At 38.2% G+C, this 20805-nt stretch overlaps 2 protein-coding genes and 1 pseudogene across 2 annotated transcripts; 1 reads left to right on the forward strand and 2 right to left on the reverse strand.

Moving 5' to 3' along the window:
- Positions 1-9361: 9361 nt before the first annotated feature.
- On the forward strand, positions 9362-11579 carry LOC107690706 (alpha-ketoglutarate-dependent dioxygenase alkB homolog 7, mitochondrial-like). The gene is made up of 4 exons (XM_016489116.1): positions 9362-9731; positions 10510-10683; positions 10786-10910; positions 11076-11579. The coding sequence occupies exons 1-4, from the start codon at positions 9450-9452 to the stop codon at positions 11194-11196; spliced, it is 702 nt and encodes a 233-aa protein (XP_016344602.1). The 5' UTR covers positions 9362-9449; the 3' UTR covers positions 11197-11579.
- A 51-nt stretch (positions 11580-11630) lies between these two features.
- LOC107690713 (general transcription factor IIF subunit 1-like) lies at positions 11631-14090 on the reverse strand. The gene is made up of 2 exons (XM_016489119.1): positions 13949-14090; positions 11631-12348 (listed from the first exon to the last, which is right to left on the reverse strand). The coding sequence occupies exons 1-2, from the start codon at positions 14023-14025 to the stop codon at positions 12144-12146; spliced, it is 282 nt and encodes a 93-aa protein (XP_016344605.1). The 5' UTR covers positions 14026-14090; the 3' UTR covers positions 11631-12143.
- Positions 14091-14643: 553 nt separating this feature from the next.
- Positions 14644-20805, reverse strand: part of LOC107690707 (general transcription factor IIF subunit 1-like) — a 7776-nt pseudogene continuing 1614 nt past the window's right edge.

Consider the following 20805-nt stretch of genomic DNA (forward strand, 5'->3'; position numbering starts at 1 on the left):
ATGATCACAGTATCCATATCCATTTAAAACAGGAAAAAATAGGATAAAAATTATTATTTATTTATTTCGCAACATCCGCAATATTTGGCACGGTGTAGCTATAATCTGCCTTCGGTCACCTCGCGCTCACGTTTACTCGCATGTATTTGCATCTCAGCTACGGAGAGATGTGCGATATCTGATGTTAATTCCGTTTTCCTCTTCTTCACGACACAGGTAATTATTCGGATGCAATAACAGATCTCACAAGTATCGATTGTTTGTTTTTTTTTGCTCACTGGTAAGGTGTCATCCTTTTCGCCAGAGCTATCACTGGCATTTCAGTGTAAAAGAACCAATCCAACCGTCATAAAATCCAATGAGGGGACACACAGTGACAGAAAGTAGAAGCATCAGTCGCGAGGGGACAACGGCGACATCTCCGGGTTCCCATAGCCGCTTGTGTTCCCCTGCACTGGGCTCTGGGCCGAGTAGGATCTGTTCATCTTCCCCGAGTGTGAGGGCAATGCATTCGTGAGAACACTCGGACCCCTCTATTCCTTATTTCTGCCAATGTTGAGCTGTCTGTTAGCCTCGTTACTCTCAGTCAAGCGCCCCTGAAGAAAAAAAGAGGGGGAGGAGACAGTTGAGGACGAGTGTGGGGTGGGGGCTCGCAGGATATCAGCTTGTGAAACACAAGCCGAACGAAACAGTTAGCTCCGATCAGCTGGCACGCTAAGCTATAATGAGCCACTGATCAGTTCAGCGCTCTGGCCAGTTCTTCTTGCAGCACATGACGCACGGCGCACGCACCCCACTGACTAATTTATTCTTCTGACTCCGGTCTGTACCTGAACCGACTGTTGAGTCTCCACCGAATGCGTTCTCAGCCTCAGCTCACCTGCCTTTGCCGCATGAAAATACCGTCGGTTTGCTTTTACGACACTGAGGGGTTGTGCAGTTTTGGAGATAACGGAACGTAACAAGCCGACAGCGCGTTGTCAGGTTATGGACTGTTTGTGCCAGTGGTGGGGATGTGAGCGCTGGGAGACAGCTGCGCATTCAAACGCGCGTCTCTCGGGAACGGCTCCGCTTTGCTAGGGCACGTAGGGCGAGGACCGACAGGCTATTCTTAGACGCAGACATTTCGGAATTAATAGACGGAGATTTCCCATCAGTACAGCTGACAACTCTCCCTCTCCTCCATCCCACCCATTTTTTCAACAATAGTGAAAAAAAAAATGCTTGTTAAATTTACGGTACAGAAAAAATGGCACCTGTGAAATTTAAGCTACCTTACAGAAAAATGCCGTAAAAATACAGTAACGATGTTACAAGCATCAAGCATACGGGGATGGCATTTTGGTGGCTGTATTTTGTTTAGTTCAAACTGTAGGTCTATGTGGTTCACGCATGGAATTGGGAATTGGAAATGCACCAAAAATTGTACATTGTAAAAAAAAAATAAAAAAAATAACCCGTTCTATTTTAAATTTAAAACACACACACACACACTGTAAGTTGCTAACAAATTTACAGTGCAGACTTTTACATATAATTAATCGCCAACCATTTAAGATAGGCTATACATTGAGCACGGTCTCATGAAAATGTGTTTAAATAGTATGTGAAATACAAACAGAAAAATCGTGCGATTGATAGAAATTGACTTTGGCGTGCATATGATACGAACGTGTTTGACGTGCAAATAATAGCAGTTGTCGCGTGCATATGATAAGCAATTTGTTGGCGTGCATTTAATACGCAGTTTTCGCGTACACCTGATCAGCATCTACCCCATAACCCTAATCCTACCCATTACGTATCACATGCACGTCAAAGTCAATTTCTGGGTATAAATAGTACGCCAAATTGAAACATTAACTCTTGCTTTTGATACGCACTTTCATTAGATCGGGTTAATACATTAGCCATGTGACCATGTGATGTGTTAGAAAAACGGGTTTGAGAGTGAATTAAGCAAGAGCAACATGCTTTCGGACACGGTTGTTTTGCCGCGAGTGGCAAAAATCAATAGACCCGCGCGACCTTAACAGTGCCCATCCGATATCACAGTAAGCAGTAAGCAGAGGAGGATATACAGTACTGGTCCTCCTAATGCCCCATCCCATCCCATCCCAACGTCTAAAACAAGTGGACACAGTCGTGGTACGGCGGACAGTGCCTCTCTCCCATGTGTAGTTTTTATCAGTTATACCCCTGCTTGCCCACCTTACTGCTAAAAACTCCCCCTGAAACAAATCAATAAATAGGCTACAACAATACCACATGGCCTGCTACTGCTGCGAAAAGAATTATGTGAACTTGAGCGGGGGAAAACAATCTCTGCTCATCCCTTGATCTTGTGCAGCAAGCTGTTCACTATCTGAACCAGCACGCGTGTGGTCAACCGTACGTGATGCGTTTAGCGTCAGTCCGGAAGAGCCCGGGGTCAAGAGCTCAAACAGGTACCAGCCTCCCTCTAGGCTTCAGTCAACAACAGATCGACAGCGGCTGGGCTGACAGGCGACTTTCTCCTGTAGCCTTTGTCTGAACGAACAGTCAGACTAAGCGACAGTCAATTGAGTGTAGCGAGCACACTGCATCATACATTATGGCTTTTATCGGTAATATCCGAGTAATTTTAGAGCTGCATCCTGTTTAAGTTTGTGATTATAAATCTATTATAAAGTGATATTGCAGCTATATATTTACCTTTTAAAGCACCGCAGCGTAGTTGCTATGATTACTTCCTAAGACGTACGCGAAATCTGTTCGAAAGCGTTTATTTTGCGCAAGGTAAAAATAAGCGTTCTGAGTCAGCAATTTATAATATAACTTTTGTTGTTATTGAAACACTATTTGAAACACAATTGAAACGTAAATAATAGCCTAAATCTATTACAACTAAATCTGTTTGGCATTTGTGCTATTTAAACCACCCTCGGCCTTTGGTTTGGGCGGTTGCATTAATGAAACCTCAAACCCCCAAACAAAGTTTGATCTGTAAGCTCAGTTAGGCAAGAGCACCGTTCTAATGACAGCCGCGAAGGCAGCTGTCCATGGTTCTGAAACACTGCACATAGCCGTGGATCTAAATTAAAAATATAATATACCAAAATTAAATATAAAACAACTAATGATAAACAAAATAATACAAAATATAAACATGTAACAGCTACAATGTAAACATCTTTCAGAACATGCAGAGCATTTGCTTCATGTAAAGGCAGTTTGGTTTCTATATTAACATAAACTTATATTCCAAACAAATACCAGTTCCAAACAAAAGTCGTGTATTTGCAACAATTTCTTACCCTAATTTTATTAAGTAATTACCACTAATATCAGCCAAGTATTAGACTACAGTTACTGTTGCAGATCAATGTGTGGACACATTATATCCTGCTTACATGCAATGTGCTGGTTTTATGATTTGTAGAATTATCTTTCAATTATTCCAAGTGACCAAACTTGAGAACTGGTGAGTCAGAGCTCTAAACTGTGGCCTAAATTCATTAATCAAACTATGAACAGAGGGGAAAAAAAAACAAAACATGCAAATTAAACGCTATATAAAGAATACATCTCCACTGTAAAGTAATCGAACACCCAAAACACAAAACAAACCGAGACTCATTATCTTTGGAAATCAAAACTGCCAATTTAGTGACTGTCCTACACAGTCTAGCAGCTCCTACCCCATAAAACCCTGATCAAGACAAATCCTGCTCATCATCCTGACAGCTGCCTCTGTACAAGAATTTTGCACAGCTGTGATATTACATTGCTAAAAGACATTTAAAACATCCACACATTTTAGACAACACAAATGAAGGGCTTTGCTTGGCACTATTGGGACCAGCGAACATTTTTTGGCCATTTAGAAGATAATGAATGTATAAAGAGTGTATATGTTCATCTAATTAAGTTATTCTTGTGTTACCACTAATCTTCTTAATGAAGAGTTTCTGTATATTGTGCATGTTTACGTATTGATTATGAATGCAGTCTCAGTAGTGGGGCTGTATGCTGTGATGTGTGCTGTAGTCCTGTTGTGTCAGCCTTGTCACACAGTTGGGGTTCACAAGGCGATTGCTTTTGAATGCCAGAGCCTCTCTCCTGCTGCCAAGCAGAAACACCCCTCCCTTAGTGCATTATTAAAGCATGCCACACTAATCTAACACAGCAGCACACTGAAAGCACACAGCCAGCCAAAGAAAAAGAGAGAAGTCAATAAGATGTCTCACTACACTGCTCTACAAAGGCAAAACGAGCTGCACATTTTGCCAAAATTGAATTATGAGTAAATTCCGGTCTCTTAGACTGTGATTTGTCCTGTGACAGACGAGTTTGGCTCAGCTATGCTCAGATTCAGAGAAAACATGGTGTGAGAATTGTCATCAAATCAATCAAAATTCAATCAAGTGCTCAGTGTGCCCATAAAAGTGTCACATGTAAATCTCGCAAAACAAAGGCAAAAGCATAATGCATCAGTTTGCATGTGTGCATTCAGTGACTGCATATAATGGTGATAAAGAGATGGTAAAAATGTGAACATACGCACACAGGGCCGATCAAGAATTCTGAAGTAATGCTGCTGTGTATTTGCAGCAGAAGCTAAACTCAGTGACTCATAAAATTGAATAATTCATAAACAGCATGTATACCAGGTTCTCTGCTCCTTATTTAACCTTATCTTCCAGATATAAATCCTACTGGTCAGTGGAAAGGGCCGCATCGCAATATATAACCTCGGTATGTTAGTGTGTCAGATGCAATAAACACGCACTAGAGAAAAAAGGAGAGTTGAACACATGATTGCTTTGTGTGTTTATGGGCTTCTTTAGAGGCTCATTTATGCTAAATATTTTATACAATTAAAATGAAAACACAAATAATATACACTTTTTGGCACAGGTAAGAGACAAAGATGAATATGTAGCTGTGATACGGAGACTGTGTATGAGAGCGTAAAGTGGGCCATCGTCCTCTGAGCGGAGTGTTTTATTTGGGGAAGAGCCTGATGTAGGTACAATACATTTTTAAACAGCGTAGAATTATTAAAAGCCCCAATGCCTGACAAAACATCCATTCAACTCTCTTCAGTGCTCCTAACCCTTCTACTAACATATAGACAGTCTCATTAACGGCACCAATAGGAGATTAGCAAACGGACCATTTCTAGATAAACATGTTAACATAATGTTTTCACAATCTGTCAGGAACTATTGTGCAATTAATGTGTCACTGTTGCATGAAATATATAGTAAATACCGTAAAATTATTAAAAAAAGCCAGTAATAGACAGAAATTTTGAATGTCTTTGTTGATCTGTTTACAGCACTTGAACATTGACTCAAAGTGCTTGTAAACTGCTCCAAACATCCTTAAGTAGTATGTAGGCCAGCATCTTCACAAAGGGACAGAACTGTCATCACAATATGCTTTCACTCATCTGTCATACTTTCTTTTCGCTCTGCTTCCCTAACTTGATTCCCAAGCTCAGTGCCTCTTTTCCGCTCAAATCCAAGCATTTCTGCTACATCTGTAATCCCCATCAACTTAAAGAGATAGTTCACCCAAAAATTCTTGTTCCAATCTATATTACTTTAATTCTTGTGTGGATCTTCTGAGAAATTTTGTTGTTTTTTGTGTCCATATACAAAGTCAATGCAAGTCAGAATCTAAAAATTTATTTAGAACTCTCTCTGCGCCCTCTCCATGCCTTGCATTTCTCCAGGAAATCAAACTCATTTATGAGCCTGTATTTACATTAAAATCAATTGAGCAATATATAGTCACTTGACAAACAGTCTGAGTCTTAGAGGCTTAAACGATTTCCTGTGTTCTTTAGATCAGCTGGTGTCAGTCATGAAGCCCATTGAGAAAATGCTCTTGCAGGATGACAGGATTGGAGGGTGGCCAAACTGACCTCTCAGGAAGTGAGATAAATATGTAGCTGTGTTTGTCTGCATGTGTGTGTATATGTAAATGTTCAGCTGTAGTGTTGATTTCTTCTTGTGAATTGACCATTCTTTAGCCCCGCCTTAAGAATGTTGCTGACAATCAGAGGCTTCATGCCCATTCAAAGTAAGGGGGCATGTGCCCCCTCAGATTTTTGAGCCAAGTGGATTTTAAATGCAGCTTCCAAAAGACAAAAAATAGCCGAATAATATTTTCTATATTTAATACAATCACACCAGCGTGATTAGAATGTTCAGCCGTCATATCATCAGCTGCTAAATTCAAATCTGCGTTCGCTGGCTGGCGCTGAGCCAGACGCGTTTTTTACAGCACTGCGCATTAACCAATCACACACGATGTTGTTGAGCTTATGAATGCAATGGCCAATCAGAGGAGTTAAGATGAGTCATCGCTAAAATGCTGGTGTTTTGTACACTCGCTCGCTGTCTGAATACCTCTTTCTGGCGAATTCTCTCGTTAGAAACAACAAAGTGCAGATGTGTGTATAAATAAGTAAGATATTCATTTCACAGTGTAAACAGCTTCAGTGATTTTAATGGGAGTTTCTGAGAGTGCTTGAACTCTAGGCTGTCAGTGAAAATGTTCTTTGATAATGTAAATGTTCTTTGCTCTTTCTGTACAATGAAAGTGTTATGATAAGTAGCCTAACTTACAATGTTTTTATTCACATTAACTTTCAATGTTAAATTCACATTAAATATAAAGTCTGTCGTATTAAAACTATGTTATAGCATGACACCCATATCTGTTACTTAAGTAAATAGACAGGTTTTTATACATAGTTAATAGACTACATTATTAGGCCATCGCCCACTACAGATCAACTAACATAGGTGAGAATCCAGATATTTCATGATGTAGTTAATGCGTTTGGGAATGTTTTGAATAAAAAGGAAAACGAATAAATAAAACATATGAACATAAGTGCTATTGTGGCTGCTGTGTGTCACATGACCCCCCCCCTTTTGGAAAGTTTCCGGAAATTGTCCACCCCTTTGCAATCCTAATTTTAATTGCTTTCAAATTAGGCTTTTTTGGTCAATTTGGTCAATTATAATTTGCAGTCTCCGCTGTTTTAAATTATGTTTTTACTAAATTTCACAATTTCTTTTAAAAATAGCAGATACAACACTTTTCAACTACATGATTTATTTAAGCCAATGTAACAATAATACCTTTTTACCACTTCATGAGCACATTTTACTGAATATTACGCTGTTCAAAGAATGTCCAGTTCATTTCTATAGGATGTTTTGTAAAGCTGGTTTGGGTTAGCAAGAGCCACCAAAGGGACGAGGCTTAGCAAAGGATAAATTATATTTTCAGAGCGTTCAAATGTAAAACTGATTTAAATGGGTCTCATCTGAAGTTGCCTCTAAAAGTGATTTAAAGTTTGTAAAGAAATTAAAGAGAATTCCCTCTCTAATATGTAGAAAATTCTGAGCTAATGTGTAATGTAAACCAGTACATATCTGCAACAAAAACAGGAATAAACTATTCTGAGGCTATGCTCTGAGTTATTTCAGGCTTTGCAATCTTCTAATCTTTGCTGTATTGGCTACAGTGTGGATATATTGCACTCTGCTGTCTACCATTTTTTCCGAAAATATTTTGCTTTTTTCAAATGTAAATCTATGGAGGTTCTGTTTGTTGGGTAAGTTTAAATACCAGATTACCAAAAATATGGTAAAGCATTGTTTCCCTTGTGTTAACAATTGCGTTCCCTAATGCTATCAATTGTAATTAGAGTTGCAAAATGGTGGAAAATTTCCAGAAAATTTCCAAAACTTTCCAGAAATTTTGGACATTTTCTGAAACTTTTGGAAAGTTTCCGGAAATTGTCCACCCCTTTGCAATCCTAATTTTAATTGCTTTCAAATTAGGCTTTTTTGGTCAATTTGGTCAATTATAATTTGCAGTCTCCGCTGTTTTAAATTATGTTTTTACTAAATTTCACAATTTCTTTTAAAAATAGCAGATACAACACTTTTCAACTACATGATTTATTTAAGCCAATGTAACAATAATACCTTTTTACCACTTCATGAGCACATTTTACTGAATATTACGCTGTTCAAAGAATGTCCAGTTCATTTCTATAGGATGTTTTGTAAAGCTGGTTTGGGTTAGCAAGAGCCACCAAAGGGACGAGGCTTAGCAAAGGATAAATTATATTTTCAGAGCGTTCAAATGTAAAACTGATTTAAATGGGTCTCATCTGAAGTTGCCTCTAAAAGTGATTTAAAGTTTGTAAAGAAATTAAAGAGAATTCCCTCTCTAATATGTAGAAAATTCTGAGCTAATGTGTAATGTAAACCAGTACATATCTGCAACAAAAACAGGAATAAACTATTCTGAGGCTATGCTCTGAGTTATTTCAGGCTTTGCAATCTTCTAATCTTTGCTGTATTGGCTACAGTGTGGATATATTGCACATTCCCCAGAGCCATGTAGCAGCACTCAATGTCTTACTGCCTGTACATCTTACTTACTTACAGACTGTTTACTGCCCTCTTACTGCCACAAACAGCACTGCCTGACCATTACAATTACAAATAATTACCATCATTACAGTCTTGCAGGCTAATTGATGAGAGAACCCAGTCAATTTGGTTTGTGTGTGTGTGTGTGTGTGTGTGTGGAGAGAGAGAGAGACAAAGAGACATCTAACAGTGACATAATAGTCTGAAAAAAAAAGCACAGTCATTGGAGATTGGGTTTGAATTGTATTGTCACAAGTCTGGATTATAATATATAACACAGAAATACTGAATAGCCAGCAGGTGGAGGGGAGCGAGAGTTATTTCACATTTAACAAAAACATGCCAATAGAAATTGAGGTTGGTTACTTTATAGATTTAAAACGTGAAATTTCAGCCAAGGGGCAAAATAGGAAGAGACAGAAAAAAATCTGTTATTAAGCGTGCTTATGTTAGGAGGAAATCAAAAAAGGATGCGTTTGCCCCCAGAAATAAAGTTTTTTATTTTTATCTTCATCTATCACATCAAGCCATAGTCATGTGGTGCTCTCTAGTGTTGAAAAGCGGGAATTGCAATTACATATAATGTATCATCACTAGAGTAGAATGTCGTCTTTACTCACTGGAAACAAAAGAGGGCAAATTAAACTCGTTTGCGTGTATTTGTAGCTGAATGCATCGCCGTTTGCAAAATAAATAACACAGTTCTATAATAACTATTTTTAACTAATTTAAAACATTTTCTTGTAACCTGCAGCTGGTTTTTGCATCTTTATTTCATCACCATTGCTGCTTGCACTCACAATTTCCCATAAATTGTATTTTGTCGTTGAAAACTGAATATAATGCTAGACTACTGCTACGTTGAAGTATTTGTTGACTCAAATACTTCAAGTCCCAGAAATCTTAGCGAGTTCAAAATGGCGCCCAGTCAATGACAGTAGTGACACTAGTACGCTGAATATTGTGGATATTTAAGTGCCATCGTATGTCCTCGACAGAATGACACTACTAATTAGATTATCGAAACAAGTACAGAGGAAATCTTTCCAAAATCCCTTATTGTATAGGCTTTTATCGGAGAGCTCGGCTTTACGGAAAGGCCCCGAGAGCAAAGAGGAGTGTAAATGGTTGCACGGATCGTCTCAGGAAATGTTATCCGTAGTGCGTGGGCATGTTGAAGTTAGACAGAATTTCATCAGCGAGGAAGAGGAGAATGCCCTTTTCAAAGAAGTAGAGACAGGACTTAGAAAAAAGCGATATGAGTTTGACCACTGGGACGATGTAAGTACCATTGAGAAGTGTGTAAACAAACACTGCCATCCAGCGTTATTTCATACCCGTTGTTTGTGATTGCTACTCTCAACGTTTTTATGGTTGTAGCTTATGTGTAGTGTACTGGAGTAGTTCCAATCTACCTGTACTTTCCAAGTGAACCCAAGACTTTCTTGAAAACGTTCCTACTATAAGTGAAATAGGTGTGCTGATTAATAATATTTTTTCTCTGAGAAAGCGGTGAATAAAGAATTTGAGCGCGAACCGCGCGTGTTAGCCAATCAGAAATCTAGCAGGTGGCTCTCTTCCAATCCCATGAGTTTTGGGCGGGGCTACTTTGTCGGAACAACCAAAGAGAGGGAAGTGTTTGGGAAACCTGCTTGGAAACAGTAGTTTTGTCGTCGTTGGTGCAGCTCACTCCGTTAAAAACAAAACAAACAAACAAAAAACATCATAATAAAGCTTAATAACATAGACACAGTTTATTACGTTTTATGATGAAGTACTAAGTGGGTTTCATGTGTCCCACTACACATGAACCTAAAGTAAAACTAAAATAATTTCCATTGAAATTAAAGATCCATCTTTCTACAGTCTAGGTCTTGACCTCAATTGTTCTCCACTTGTTAATAAAAACCAACATTGTTGTTATAACTAAATAAGGTTGTAAACATATTTCTAGGGCATTTTATTTGTAAAATTCCTACTGTTAATTATTGGCCATTGGCTATTAATTACCTTCGCCCCATTTTCCAGTTCTTTGGTACATTTCTCTTTCACCACTCAGGCTATTCACGGCTACAGAGAAACAGAGCGCCTGCAGTGGGGAGTTGTGTGTGAAAGTATCTTAAGGCGGGTGAGAGCAGTTGCATTTCCTGAAGGCAGTCCACTGCTTGGGCCAATTCATGTTCTGGACCTGGACAAAGAGGGCTTTATCAAACCCCATATTGACAGTGTGAAGGTCTGCCTCTCAGTTATTTGTACAATATTGATGTTCTCCACACTTAACACTGTTATTTGTACATTATTAATGTTCTCTGTGCCTGCTGTTCTCTCTTGCCAGTTCTGTGGAAGCACTATTGCAGGGCTGAGCCTGTTGTCCGATAGTGTTATGCGAATAATCCCAGAAAACAAATCCACAGATTGGGTGGACTTGCTTCTGAGTCGGCGCTCACTTTATATATTAAGGTGTTTCATTTTCTTTCTTGATATTTCACAAAACCCAGCATTTTTTTTTTTTTTTTTATATCTCACAAAACTGGCAGAAGAATATTTTGTTTTCCACAAAAGGTGAACATCTATTTTAGATGACATTCAAAATTTGAATTGTAAAACACGTGTTCATATCAACAGGGATGATGCTCGATTTAAATTCACCCATGAAATCCTGAAAGATGAAGAATCCTTTTTCTCAGGACAGAAGGTTCCACGTCATCGCCGCATCTCTGTCATCTGTCGAAACCTGCCTGTTTAAAAGAACTGGACTGACCTTGGCACTTGTCTTGGAAATGCTGTGGCTTTTTCATACTACCTTTGACTAGAGTTGTTCATCTTTCAGATACTCACACACAGGTAGCTAAAAATGTATAAATCGGATGCATTTTCCTAGAATAACCACAAAGAAACAACTGCTGGAAAACAATTTTTAACATTAGGATAACATTCACCTCACTGAAATATTGTCCAAATACCTGTATTGAATAATTGAAGGAAAAAGATTTGATTGATACAATGTATAATGTAAATTAAGTCAGGGAAAAGGATTAAGACAGTGATTGGAACTGCTTCTTATTTACAATGTCTATTAATAAATATTTTTTGCTATCCACTATTGTGGCTTTCTTCTCAAACAATACATTACTGATGCATACAATATGAAATTTAAACAAATAAACACAAACACTGTTATTTATTTCGGAACAAATTTAATGTACTACCAAAGGAGAAATCTCCTGCAAAAGTTTTACTTTTTACAGCCAGTTTAAAAAAAAAAAAACAGCAAACAAATGTGATAAGAAATGAATGTGTAATAAAAGCCACAGATGCGATTGTATTCTCTGGGTAAGGACCCTCTCTCAAAATTCAGCAGGTTTTCATGAAAAATCATTGTGTTGATATTACCCAGCTTCTCTCTGTTATTCAACTTGTCATTAACAGGCATAAATGTGGAATTTGCAAACACATCTTTCCTGTATCCGTTACAATATACAAAAACCTACTCCATTGCTTGCTTCTCAGTTTTCTGTCTCATATGGAACTCGATTAACAACACTTAAATACTACTGTTAATAAATGCTGAATGGTTGAAAGCAAAATGACAAATTTCAGATCAAGTTGGTAGCCTTGACCCAAAAGAGCTGTATTGTTAAAGGAGAGGCTGCTGGTGATGGGCGCTCAGTTCCACTCTCTCCTCAGCTGTGCTCACTCAGTGAGGTAGAAGTGCATCTTGTCACTGATGTTCTTCCTCTCTGGGTTGAGCCTCTTCAAGATCTGGGCGAGCACGTTGACTGTCTGCTCGCTGCTGAGACCTGTGCGCTTAGTCTGGAACTTCTTCAGCAGGTCTTTAGTGGTCATGGGCTTCCTGATGAGATACCTGCGCACGGCATCCTCCGTCAGCAGCACATCACTAAAGGGTAGACGTTATACATGCTTGAAATAAGCGAGACATAATGCAGTTTGCGACTGTGGCAATGCTTGAAGGGATAAAATGTGAAGAATTGTGATGTTTTGAGACATTTGGCATAAACTCTGCATTATGGGTCTAATACACACAGTGTCATAGTGTTACTGGATACAGTACTGCAGTGCTTCCCACAGGTTTGAAATATACTTGCGGTGGTAGCCGCAGCCGGGTTGAAAATCCTATTACCCACGGCCAAAAATGGTCTACTACATGTGACAAATAACAAATAATGTGGGATTTTTAACAATATTTGTATTTATTGCAATTCAATTTAATTGCATAGGCTACTATTACATTTAATTACATACTCATATTATGCATTGTAAATTATGCAAAATTACAGCATTTAAATGGTAGAATTCTCCTTGCTTTGTCATATAGTGTCTCTCTCAGTGAATGGGACACAGATTTTACTGATACTAGTAAAATCTATATATTGAATAATGTGTCAAATAATGTTCTTTGACTTTTCTTCCTGTGGGGAAGCATCCCAGCCAGAAACTACAATAGTTTACTATGAATTAAATGGAAATTAAATTAAATACCATTTATTGTGCAACCAATAACGCCCAGAGAAGAAAAGAAAAACTTGACTTTTAATTAAAAACAAGCCCGAAAAACACCGGGACTCTTATTTTTAAATGTCTACATTGCGGCCTGGTCCTTCAGATGAGAGATAAAATATGCATTCTTACAACCGTCTAAAACATATTATATAAATGTCATAAAGTAGACATTGTCATAATTCAACGAGTTCATAATCAATCGCTTACCATATATGTGCGCTATTCATTGAGAGTCACTTTGAAGCTGTCTGAAGCGCTGTTGCGCGAACCTGTTGAACAACGTGCAGCGCTCTTTTTTAATGAAATCATAGCCTTTTGAAGTTTAATAATCAATAGGCTCAGGCTGTATCGCAATTTATGTTTTTCCATCCTCAAATATAAGACGTCTTAAAATAATCATTAAGATGTTTGTTTTACCATTTCGTGTATTGAATACTTTTTTATGAAATTAAATTTAAGAAAACTCGCCCTGAGGGATTTTGCTTTATTCGCACACGTGCTCCTAAATACATTTTACAGTTCGCACACATCTATTTTTAGTCACAAATGCGAGTGAAGCGCCCACACTGTCGAGCCCTGTCTTTGTCTCTGCAGCGCACGAGGGAATGTCAGCGGGAGGAAACAGTTCTCGCGCACACAGAACGAGCAGATAGGAAACGTAGGGCAAGGGGAGATATTCCACTAGTTAATCGATCGCGGATGTTTTCATCATTTCGGTTGGATAAAAAAAAACTATAAGAGGATAAAAATAATAAAAGCAAAAATGTTTCTCCAAATATACTTGGGCGGCAGCCCAGGTAAAGTCTATGTGGGGGAAACACTGGTACTGTATGGTTTAATGCAAGTTTAACTGGGTCCTCCTTCTCTCAGGGGATAGAGGAAATCAGCTGAAAGCTGGAGAAAAGACCCAGGACACAGAGATAGGGAGAAGAGATGGAGAGCTGAGGGTTTAGATAATGTTTAAGAAAAAAAAGTACCTGGCGCTGGGGGTGGATTTCCCTGACGCTGGTTGGGGTGTGCTCTTCCCTGAAGAGCTCTGAGGGCTGGGCTCCATCTTTAATCTCTTCGCAGCCGGAGTCTCTGAGCTGAGCACAGTTGTCTGCCGCTTACCTGAGACAGAGGAGCAGATACATGAAGTTAAAACTTTACTTAACCCTTAGCAGTGAAGAGAAACAGAGACAAGATGAGATACTAGTCAGATAATACAAGTAATGTCACGGCTTATTACAAAAATTCTCTCATCATCTACTCACCCTCATGCCATCCTAGATGTATATGACTTTCTTTAGATAAATACAAACAAAGATTTTTTTTAGACAAATAATTCATCTCTGAGTCCATATAATGAAAGTGTATGGGACTCCCAAAATTGATGCTTCAAAATAAATAAACATAACAGCCCCCTGTACCAACTGAGTCATATGCATTACCCTGTTCACTTCGTTTGGTTTTTAAAGCTTCAACTTTGGAGGTCCCGTACACCTTGCATTATATGGACTCTATGGATTCTTTTTCTAAAAATCTTTGTGTTCATCTGAAGAGAGAGTCATACACATCTGTGACAGCATGAGGGTGTGTAAATGAGAGAATTTTTGGCTGGAATATCCCTTTACCTGACAAAAGTTTGATCAATTAAAAAAAAAAAAAAATTATTATATATATATAAAAAAGCCACAGATGCGATTGTATTCTCTGGGTAAGGACCCTCTCTCAAAATTCAGCAGGTTTTCATGAAAAATCATTGTGTTGATATTACCCAGCTTCTCTCTGTTATTCAACTTGTCATTAACAGGCATAAATGTGGAATTTGCAAACACATCTTTCCTGTATCCGTTACAATATACAAAAACCTACTCCATTGCTTGCTTCTCAGTTTTCTGTCTCATATGGAACTCGATTAACAACACTTAAATACTACTGTTAATAAATGCTGAATGGTTGAAAGCAAAATGACAAATTTCAGATCAAGTTGGTAGCCTTGACCCAAAAGAGCTGTATTGTTAAAGGAGAGGCTGCTGGTGATGGGCGCTCAGTTCCACTCTCTCCTCAGCTGTGCTCACTCAGTGAGGTAGAAGTGCATCTTGTCACTGATGTTCTTCCTCTCTGGGTTGAGCCTCTTCAAGATCTGGGCGAGCACGTTGACTGTCTGCTCGCTGCTGAGACCTGTGCGCTTAGTCTGGAACTTCTTCAGCAGGTCTTTAGTGGTCATGGGCTTCCTGATGAGATACCTGCGCACGGCATCCTCCGTCAGCAGCACATCACTAAAGGGTAGACGTTATACATGCTTGAAGTAAGCGAGACATAATGCAGTTTGCGACTGTGGCAATGCTTGAAGGGATAAAATGTGAAGAATTGTGATGTTTTGAGACATTTGGCATAAACTCTGCATTATGGGTCTAATACACACAGTGTCATAGTGTTACTGGATACAGTACTGCAGTGCTTCCCACAGGTTTGAAATATACTTGCGGTGGTAGCCGCAGCCGGGTTGAAAATCCTATTACCCACGGCCAAAAATGGTCTACTACATGTGACAAATAACAAATAATGTGGGATTTTTAACAATATTTGTATTTATTGCAATTCAATTTAATTGCATAGGCTACTATTACATTTAATTACATACTCATATTATGCATTGTAAATTATGCAAAATTACAGCATTTAAATGGTAGAATTCTCCTTGCTTTGTCATATAGTGTCTCTCTCAGTGAATGGGACACAGATTTTACTGATACTAGTAAAATCTATATATTGAATAATGTGTCAAATAATGTTCTTTGACTTTTCTTCCTGTGGGGAAGCATCCCAGCCAGAAACTACAATAGTTTACTATGAATTAAATGGAAATTAAATTAAATACCATTTATTGTGCAACCAATAACGCCCAGAGAAGAAAAGAAAAACTTGACTTTTAATTAAAAACAAGCCCGAAAAACACCGGGACTCTTATTTTTAAATGTCTACATTGCGGCCTGGTCCTTCAGATGAGAGATAAAATATGCATTCTTACAACCGTCTAAAACATATTATATAAATGTCATAAAGTAGACATTGTCATAATTCAACGAGTTCATAATCAATCGCTTACCATATATGTGCGCTATTCATTGAGAGTCACTTTGAAGCTGTCTGAAGCGCTGTTGCGCGAACCTGTTGAACAACGTGCAGCGCTCTTTTTTAATGAAATCATAGCCTTTTGAAGTTTAATAATCAATAGGCTCAGGCTGTATCGCAATTTATGTTTTTCCATCCTCAAATATAAGACGTCTTAAAATAATCATTAAGATGTTTGTTTTACCATTTCGTGTATTGAATACTTTTTTATGAAATTAAATTTAAGAAAACTCGCCCTGAGGGATTTTGCTTTATTCGCACACGTGCTCCTAAATACATTTTACAGTTCGCACACATCTATTTTTAGTCACAAATGCGAGTGAAGCGCCCACACTGTCGAGCCCTGTCTTTGTCTCTGCAGCGCACGAGGGAATGTCAGCGGGAGGAAACAGTTCTCGCGCACACAGAACGAGCAGATAGGAAACGTAGGGCAAGGGGAGATATTCCACTAGTTAATCGATCGCGGATGTTTTCATCATTTCGGTTGGATAAAAAAAAACTATAAGAGGATAAAAATAATAAAAGCAAAAATGTTTCTCCAAATATACTTGGGCGGCAGCCCAGGTAAAGTCTATGTGGGGGAAACACTGGTACTGTATGGTTTAATGCAAGTTTAACTGGGTCCTCCTTCTCTCAGGGGATAGAGGAAATCAGCTGAAAGCTGGAGAAAAGACCCAGGACACAGAGATAGGGAGAAGAGATGGAGAGCTGAGGGTTTAGATAATGTTTAAGAAAAAAAAGTACCTGGCGCTGGGGGTGGATTTCCCTGACGCTGGTTGGGGTGTGCTCTTCCCTGAAGAGCTCTGAGGGCTGGGCTCCATCTTTAATCTCTTCGCAGCCGGAGTCTCTGAGCTGAGCACAGTTGTCTGCCGCTTACCTGAGACAGAGGAGCAGATACATGAAGTTAAAACTTTACTTAACCCTTAGCAGTGAAGAGAAACAGAGACAAGATGAGATACTAGTCAGATAATACAAGTAATGTCACGGCTTATTACAAAAATTCTCTCATCATCTACTCACCCTCATGCCATCCTAGATGTATATGACTTTCTTTAGATAAATACAAACAAAGATTTTTTTTAGACAAATAATTCATCTCTGAGTCCATATAATGAAAGTGTATGGGACTCCCAAAATTGATGCTTCAAAATAAATAAACATAACAGCCCCCTGTACCAACTGAGTCATATGCATTACCCTGTTCACTTCGTTTGGTTTTTAAAGCTTCAACTTTGGAGGTCCCGTACACCTTGCATTATATGGACTCTATGGATTCTTTTTCTAAAAATCTTTGTGTTCATCTGAAGAGAGAGTCATACACATCTGTGACAGCATGAGGGTGTGTAAATGAGAGAATTTTTGGCTGGAATATCCCTTTACCTGACAAAAGTTTGATCAATTAAAAAAAAAAAAAAATTATTATATATATATAAAAAAAATGCATATTAATATGCTCCTAAACCCACTTTCTGTAATCTATTTTCATGCTATTTTCTTGCCACAACATCATGCAGTAATTTTTTTTTTTCTCTGCAAATATTTATGCTATTAAATCAAGCAAGTAATAGCCTTGCAGTTCATGCAATTAATTTGATTAACTTTTTAATCAGCTGAGTTTCATGGAGTGTACCTTGCTCTAGTTTGTTGGCAGCGGCACGGAGAGTGTTGGAAGTGGCAGCGCTGTCGATAGAAGGTGTGCCAGGTCGACTTCCTGTCCTTGAACTACCTGCTGAGCTGCCTCTCCTTCAATATCACTGTCCTCAGAGCTGTCGGATTCGCCACTGCTGTCTGAAACAACATACACAATGATTTTTACAAAATGGGAAAAAATAAATATAACAATATAGAGAACGTCAACATTATGGAGGATTTTGGAAGATTAGCACTTAAAAAATTACAAAGCATTTATCAATATATGAATTATAAAAGTTGCATTTAAAATAATTCAATACATTATTTTACTGTTACATTTAACTAAAATTATGAATGTGTATTTTTATTTTTAAACGAAATAATTTTTAAAGGTTTCATATAAAAAGTTTTTATTTTGAAATGAACTGATAATTAATTCCTTCATTTTATTGTTATGTTTAGTGGTATGCCTACTAGTATCCAATAAACATGACTAACTCTTTCAAATACAAAGAAAAAATCCAAAATTAGATTGCCTTTACCTTTCTTTTTCTTCTTTTCCACCTGCACCGGTGTCTTCTTTCCATCTTCTTCCTCTTCTTCCTCCTTGCCATCTTCTTCATTCTTGTTTTCTTCCTCACTCTCTTCCTCACTCTCAGACATTTCATCAATTCCTGAAAAAAGCCACTGGAGCTTCATGGAGTCGTCTCAAATCAAACATCAGAATGAAATGAAGTACACTCCTGTAGAAAGGCAAAAACAAAACAAAAAAACACTTTCAGAGTTACTAACCTTTAGGGACGTCCTCTCCCTTATTGGGCTTCGTCTTCTCTGGCTCTTCTTCTTCAGAACTGGAGCAAAGAAAGAATGATTATGACTAGACTGCAGTAACCATGAAGAGAGACTTTGTATAAAGGGCTGTTAATATTTGGCAAAAGTAACTGTACATAAAGATTTGTGTAGTAGTCACCTGCTCTCATCAGACATGTAGTCCACCTCCAACCCCTCAAAGTCACCATCATCACTATCCTCGAACCCTTCCAGGTCGCTGCCCTTTTTCTTCTTCTTCTTTCCCTTGCCTTTGGGGCCTTTGTCCTTTTTAGCTTTTGACTTGGCTTCATCATCTGCATTGAAAGAAGGCATTTTGGTAAGAAAGCCCTACATTTGACACTCCTCTCGTTCTCAGAGCCGTTGCTCACCATCTCCATTGCTGCCGTCACTCTCATCGCTGCTCATTTCCAAATCCTCCTCAAGGTCATGTATGCGCAGGTCTCCTCCCCTGCCTCCCTTCTTCTTCTTTTTCTTCCCCCCCTTCTCTCCTTCCTCCTCATCATCCTCTCCTCGCTCCTGTCCTCTGAGGCGTCGCTGAAGCATGATACTGAAGTGATTCACCACGTTGTTTCTCCTAAGTGGAAAAATAAGCAGATGTGGTGTCTGAGCTTTAGACGCGTTTACAATTATTTGACACTGGCCGCTCAGGAGAGCCATCAGAGCTGTTCTCATGAATGCAACACTCAACCTGCCCCACTCTTCCTCTGCCTCCTCTGCTGTGAGCGTGCGGTGTTTGGCCTGCGGTGTGAAGTTGTACCAGGCGTGAACGGGAAACGCCTCAAAGGCCCCATCAGCACACTGTGTGAAGATGTAGTAGGAAGCGTTCTCCGAGACTCCACCTTTTTTCAGACCCTTGAATCTGAGTGATAAAGAAGAACAATAGGGCAGTGTTTTAATGAGGTGTTGTCCTCATAAAAGGCATGGAACATAAACTCAACAAAATGCTGACGGCAATTAAAAATCATCTCTTAAATCACAATTTAAACTGGTCTTACTGCAGGGCTGAATGAAATCAGTTTTATTTTCTGTGTTGATATGTCCATTTAAACTGTTAATGAAATTTGAATCATCAAAATGGCTGTCTAATCAATTGAATTCATAAAACATCAACATTTTCATTTATTAAGACTGTAACAGTAATAGTGCCCTGATTTTTTTCTGGACTCTGTGTTTTATAATTTAATACAAATATATTATAAAAAAGACAGTAATGAATGAATGCATAAAACGTTTTCATTAATCATTTAAAACGTAATCAAATGAAATATAAACAATTCCTTTGATGTTTGGCAAAAAAAAAAAAAAAAGTGCTGCACAACAGAGATTTACTGTTTAAATTCAAATATGGATGAAAAATTGTGTGATTTTCCTTAAAAATACTGTTTCAGTTAACTGTATTACTATTGTTTTATTACTTTGAGAAGTACGATCTATTGTACAGTAGGACAGGGTTTCTGTCATATATTCAAGTCAAACCAAACTTTGAGCTTCTGTGTGTATCTGTCGATAGATTTTATCAAATGCAGCTGTGAAACGCTTTTGAAGTGACTCTCAGAGCAGCTCTAGAGATGAAGTTTGTGTGTTCATATCCACATTATTTTTGACATAAGGGTGGACACAGCCACTTTTAACTTGTGTTATTCACTTTCAGTTATTTTAGCAGTATAAAAACAGTCTGTGTTGCTGCTTGATATTGCAAACTGGTATTTGTTATCATATTCATTTAATGTATTATCACAATCATAAACACACTGGTTCGTAGTGCAAATAATTTGACCTTATAGTTATTTTCCTTATAGCAGCTAATAAATCATAAGTCTAACACATTATAAAAAAAAAAACGGCTTACTTCCACGTTGCAAAATAAGGTGGGGTAACTTTAATTTAAGGTGTCCTTGTTACACGTTACATGTACTTACAATAATAATAACAATACATTATGCATAATTACATACAATTAAAGGGTTAGTTCACCCAAAAAAGAAAATTAGGCTGTGTTTTACTCACCCCCGAGGCATCCTAGGTGTATATGACTTTCTTCTTTTCAAATCACAAATAATACTACTGATGATAAAGAATGGGTTGAATGTTAACAACTTTCATTTCCATATAACTATAAACTATGATAAAAGTTCAACAGCATGCATTGAATAATCCCATGTTGTAGCGCCAAAAAAAATTATATATAGCTACCAAATCATGTGCTCGTGCGACCAGCTGAGAAAGTTAGTTGCAAAAGAGCGACCAGTGGGAA

Source organism: Sinocyclocheilus anshuiensis, unplaced genomic scaffold (genome assembly GCF_001515605.1).
Source record: "Sinocyclocheilus anshuiensis isolate Anshui unplaced genomic scaffold, SAMN03320099.WGS_v1.1 scaffold2655, whole genome shotgun sequence".
Classification (NCBI taxonomy): Eukaryota; Metazoa; Chordata; class Actinopteri; order Cypriniformes; family Cyprinidae; genus Sinocyclocheilus; species Sinocyclocheilus anshuiensis.

Excerpts from the sequence above, each read along its gene's own strand:
- LOC107690706 (XM_016489116.1), top strand. The coding sequence starts at position 9,450 with ATGACACTACTAATTAGATTATCGAAACAAGTACAGAGGAAATCTTTC. Across the intron at positions 10,684-10,785 it reads CCCATATTGACAGTGTGAAG|TTCTGTGGAAGCACTATTGC; the intron begins GTCTGCCTCTCA and ends CTCTCTTGCCAG. Across the intron at positions 10,911-11,075 it reads CGCTCACTTTATATATTAAG|GGATGATGCTCGATTTAAAT; the intron begins GTGTTTCATTTT and ends TCATATCAACAG.
- LOC107690713 (XM_016489119.1), bottom strand. The coding sequence starts at position 14,025 with ATGGAGCCCAGCCCTCAGAGCTCTTCAGGGAAGAGCACACCCCAACCA. Across the intron at positions 12,349-13,948 it reads AAATCCACCCCCAGCGCCAG|TGATGTGCTGCTGACGGAGG; the intron begins GTACTTTTTTTT and ends TCTACCCTTTAG.